This window comes from Rhamphochromis sp. 'chilingali' (genome assembly GCF_963969265.1).
Source record: "Rhamphochromis sp. 'chilingali' genome assembly, chromosome: 8".
Taxonomy (NCBI): domain Eukaryota; kingdom Metazoa; phylum Chordata; class Actinopteri; order Cichliformes; family Cichlidae; genus Rhamphochromis; species Rhamphochromis sp. 'chilingali'.
The window spans coordinates 1,447,310-1,452,309 of NC_137935.1; the positions used below are offsets into that span (position 1 = coordinate 1,447,310).

At 49.6% G+C, this 5,000-nt stretch overlaps 1 protein-coding gene across 1 annotated transcript in view; it reads right to left on the bottom strand.

The window, feature by feature from the left end:
• plekhg2 (pleckstrin homology domain containing, family G (with RhoGef domain) member 2) overlaps positions 1-5,000 on the bottom strand; it is a 78,002-nt gene that overhangs the window by 33,427 nt on the left and 39,575 nt on the right. The window contains exon 5 of the mRNA XM_080889090.1: positions 236-302. Coding sequence (XP_080745216.1) covers positions 236-302 — 67 coding nt within the window. The remainder of the gene's footprint in view (positions 1-235; positions 303-5,000) is intronic.

Consider the following 5,000-nt stretch of genomic DNA (forward strand, 5'->3'; position numbering starts at 1 on the left):
AATCCTTCTTTATCTCAAACTGGGCCTCAGTGCATTCTCTGTCCCGAATAAGCTCCTCCCCCTTTCGAGGCCTGGGTTCATTACTATTATTAACGCTAAAAGAAAAAAGCTTTTACACTCATATTTGGTTCGTGCGCTGAAAGGAATCAAAGAGCTTTGACACCACAGAGGTGAGAGAGCATAAAACAGAACACACACACACACACACACACGCACACACACGCTGTGTACTCACCCTCTCTACGAAGCACTCTGCGATGGCTGCAGCGTGAGGGCTTCTCTCTAAATCCTCCAGCAGATCACTGAGGACACAAACACAGAGGTCAAAGGTCAGGCTAATCTTCCAACAGGGACTTGTTCTGTGTATTAATGATGATGTCGGTGCATCAGCTTCATCCACACTGGGAACCTTTAGTCCCCATAAACCTCTTAAATGACGTCCCAAAACCTGCAGTTTCTCTGACGTCCAGCAGAGGCAGCAGTGAGTCAGTCCCATAGACTCCCATGTTAAAACGTTCCAGCAGAAACAAACAGCCTGATACACAAACTGTTTTACCTGTTTTAATAACCCACCTGTTTAAATTGTACTAAAGCATAAAGTTTGCATTATAAGGGGCGTGGTCTCTTTGATTGACACGTGGATCGTGACACAGGTGGCTGTAGCTAGCTGTCTCCTAGGCTTTATCTCTGCAAACTGGAGTCCCAGTTGTGCTGTGTAGGACTTTATTTGGATGTTACTGAGCAATAATTAGCAGGTATAACCCTGTAGGTTGGGACCAGTACCAGGACTACACTGGTTTGTCTCTCCTCCCAGTCTTGAATAGGAGGATCTCTCACATGTAAAGCAGAGGTGTTAACCACCCCACCACGGAACCGCTGAGGTTCCCTAAACGCATCATCCGGGTGATCCTGAGCATGAAGGACCTGCAGCTTGCAAACTGTCCACAGAGCGAGCACAGACGGTCTGATGCTGTAATAACTAACCATCATACTGTAGTCACAGCGAGCGCTGCGACTGAGAGAGATTAGCATGATGCTACACCAACTCAGGGAAACTCTCCCCCTGACCACCCTCGTCCCTCCACCCTCGTCCCTCCACCCGGCCGAGTACAACAACCTTCTTTATCGCTTTGTTTTAATTCGTCCTCTCTTTTCTCCATCCATCTTAACCACACTGTGCACTTCTTAAGCCACAGCGGCGTGATGCCAAACCAATCCAGATTCTGTGGAATAACCTTTGACCTGCTGGCTGTTTGCTGCTGAGCTCAGAGTCTCCGTCTGTGGTTTTAATCAATACTCGTTTAAGGTCATTCGTGCAGGACGAAGCAAAGCTGGAAACAACTGAGTGGCAGCAGAAAGCGTCAGCGCGTTACGCTCGCCTCGTCTTTTTGAGGACTCATCATAAAGCTTTGACGGTGGTTATCGTGCCGAGCGAGAGCGTTCGGACGCCCGCTGGGGTCGCGGCGTTGCTTACAAACCTTCTCTTTCTCTCTCGTCGGGTTTAACGTCCCGATGCTCTAACTTGGTCTCTCTCTGAAACAGACTCCGTGTGTTTGAGATCTATGTGCAGCCGTGCACGTTTTCAGGCCCATGGGTGCCTGAAAGCTGCCGGCCTCCAAACCAAAATGAATTATGAGGAACATTTGGGAAAGAAGGAATTTGTTGCAAAACAGGAAACTTGTTGTTCGCTGTGACGCTGAACAGAGCGAGGCGTTTTAATCTAACACGGCCAACAGCGAAGAAACACAAGAGCATCTGACAGTGAGTCAGGTCGACGTGAATCAAATTGTGAATCATGCAAAGCTACCCTAGAAAAGTGGATTTAGGTTGAAGTCGAAGTCTCCGTCCTGACCGTGCGTTCTGAGGAGCTTTGATGACCTCGGCGCAGCTGAATCTGGTTATTTCCCCACCGCGCAGTTTAAAAATAACACGAGCAGTAAAACAAACTGTTGCATGAGACTGAAAACGTCTCTGAGAAGCTTTGTTTTTATTTGGCGAGGCCGATGTTTGTTGCTAGGCAGAAACTCGAGCCAAATGTCTGATGACTATCTGAAAAAGTGCAGCTCTCTGAACAATGCATCAGGAACGAGCGGAGCCTCAGAGAATTTCACTGGAGGGACTTTTACTGCTGGACATATTTCACGTGACGTCGGACGACTGAGGCGGCGTGAACGAAACACGCCGACAGCTCATATGAGTTTATGATAAACATGGATCCATCTGAGCTGAGATCAGACAGGAGACATCGTCCTCCAGCTGCCTCTCACTGATCTGAACTGCTGTTTCATTCATTTTTACTTTCCTGTAACAAGACATTTAAGTTGATGATGATCTTTTTCTGCCATATTGGAGCAGGCCTCCATCTGGTAACACCAGAGGACCCTTCGTTTGTGCAGGTTTGTCTGACGCTCATCTCTGGATGATTAAAGTGAGTAAATGAGCTTCGTCTGAAGGGACGGCGAGGAGCTCCGCCACATCGTCTGACGGGGATGCTTCAGATGTGTTCCAGGCACATCCAGCTGGAGAGGAGACCTCTGGAAGTTTTCCCGAAGAAGAGCTGGAGGAGGTCTGAGCAGCAGAACATGGAGGACGAGCTGCATCCACAGGTTGGAGTTTGCGGATCAAACCACGTGAGAAGCTTCGGTTACTGAGGACGAACCCACGAACGCTCAGAGCCCTGATAATGAAAAGCATCGTCCGTGTTTCACGTACGTTGACGGATTACTGTGAAATACCACTTTCACTGTTTCACAGTGAAACGAGCTGATTTTGATTATTTCTGGGAAAACGAGGAGCGTGGTGGTGTTGCGAGCGAGCGGCCGTGACGAGGAGGAGATAGGAGGAGATTATATGAGGTCACGCTGCAAACTCTTACTGCATTCTCAGCTAACGAGCTCCGATCGAGGCTCTCATTATCACAAACCCACACACACACATATCCGTGCGTATGGACCGACACACACACGCTCCCTCCTCCACCTCCTCTTCCTCGCTGCCTTCGCTCGCTCGCTCGCTCGGCTCTGGCGTCAGGCCTCGTTTTGTGGCCGGCGGACATCATTAGCCGGGGATTATGGGAAAGGAAGAGGGAATTCTGGGAATGGAGTGACCACAGAAAAGCCGGGATGTCAGAGGCAAAGCGGCAGGCAGACAGAGAGAGAGACGCCACAATAAAAGTGAAGGAAGCACAGAGACGGGACGACGACGCGAGTAAACAGAGAGACGGAGCTGATAATTAAAGACAGAAGGAAAAATGTCTTTAATGTCGGACGACAAGCATGTCGGGGAAAAACAGAGATATCGGCAAAGGAAATGGAAACGATCACAACGCTGATCCACGCACGTTTGTTTATGTGCACGAAGCAGCATTTAAGGCAGGTCTGTCAGGTCAGTCCGAGAGCAAACCGGCAGCACGCCGAGCTGTCAGCGCTCGTCACGGCGACGGCGTCCACACACGCACACGTCCTGTCCACGCTCAGCGAAGCCTTTCAACAACGGTCCGGTTTACTGAGTTTTAAAGCTAAACTTTCTGCTCGTCTTCATTTCCTGCTTTACAAACACGCAGCCCACAGCCTGACGCAGACTTGGGCGGGCCACGGGTTTCCACCAATCCCGACGAGGCGTGCACCTGAGGAGCAGACGAGCTGCTTCCCCTCGCCGTCAGCAGGAAGAGCACGAGGTCAGCGACATGGAGACGCAGCTTCATTGTCTTTTAATTTAGACAATTTATTAATTAAAATCTATTAAAATAAAGCAGAATATCCTTTTGCTGTGTTTAATGTTTTGGCAGTGATAATGGGAGCGTCCTGATGCCTGAGTTAAATAAGTCCAGTGATCACACACGGTGTTATGGCGCTCGTCTATGGGAAGTCCTCTGATTGGCTGCTGCTCCTGTCCATCCTCTGCAGATGACGTTTTCCCGCCTGTTTCTCCTGGATGTTCACACCTCAGCTCATCAACACATTTTATCTCCTCCCTTCTTTTCCCAGGAATTTAACCCACTAAATAAGCAAACCTAACCTTGACCCCGGGGGACCCCGTGACCCCCAAAACACCGAGCTGGGCCTTCCCCTCCTCCACCTCTTCCTCCTTCTCCCCTGCGGGTTGGGGCCAAGAAAACACAGGTCTGGTTTTCATCCTCCCTCGGAGCGCCGGCTCTTTAACGCAGTGATAAACAGCAGCTGACTGAGCGGCGTCTCAGAAACGCGCTGAGACGAGGACGAAGACTAAAGAGTTGAATGCAGTGAAATGTGTTTTTATCAAAACTCTGATGGCGGTGTGTCGGCGGGTTGACTGCAGAGCAGGAGGCGGGTCCACAGTCACACGGCTCAGACGCATCACAGAGCCGTTCATTTCCACCTTATTGTGGATTACAGCAGCTTTGCATGACTCACAGTTCAAAATAATCCTTCTTTAGCTTACACTGGGCTTCAGTTCATCTGTCATTCTTCTGATTGGCTGCTCCTCAAAAATTAGGGTTTAAGCAGCAGGTGGGTGGGGCTTCTGATGACCAAATAAGGATGAGGAATAGAAATTTTACAGTAACACCCTCCGAGTTCACAGCAGGGGCTGAATTTGGGACTGTTGAATGATGAAGGGGAACACTACATTTGATACCAGGATCATCTTCTTGACTTGATTAACGGTTATATTTTAAGGTTACGCTGCTTTATCTGCAAGCCACTTTGCAACCCAGCGCCAGTCCAGTTCATCCTTTCATGCTGAAGCGACAGAAGCTCCTGCAGGTGGAAGATGTTTCCCATTGAACTTTGGCACCCTGACCGACACATCACAGAGCACCTCGGGGTTCGGTATCTTGCCCAAGGACGCTTTGGCATGGAGACTGGAGCAGCCAGGAATCAAACTACCAACCTTCCAGTTAGCAGATTAGTTACTCTGCCTCCTGAGTCACAGCCGCCGTGTAACTGAGCCCAGATCAGCCCACAGAAACACTCAGGACGTCTCTTTACTTTCACTGAACCTGTCCGAGCCTGTAATCACTC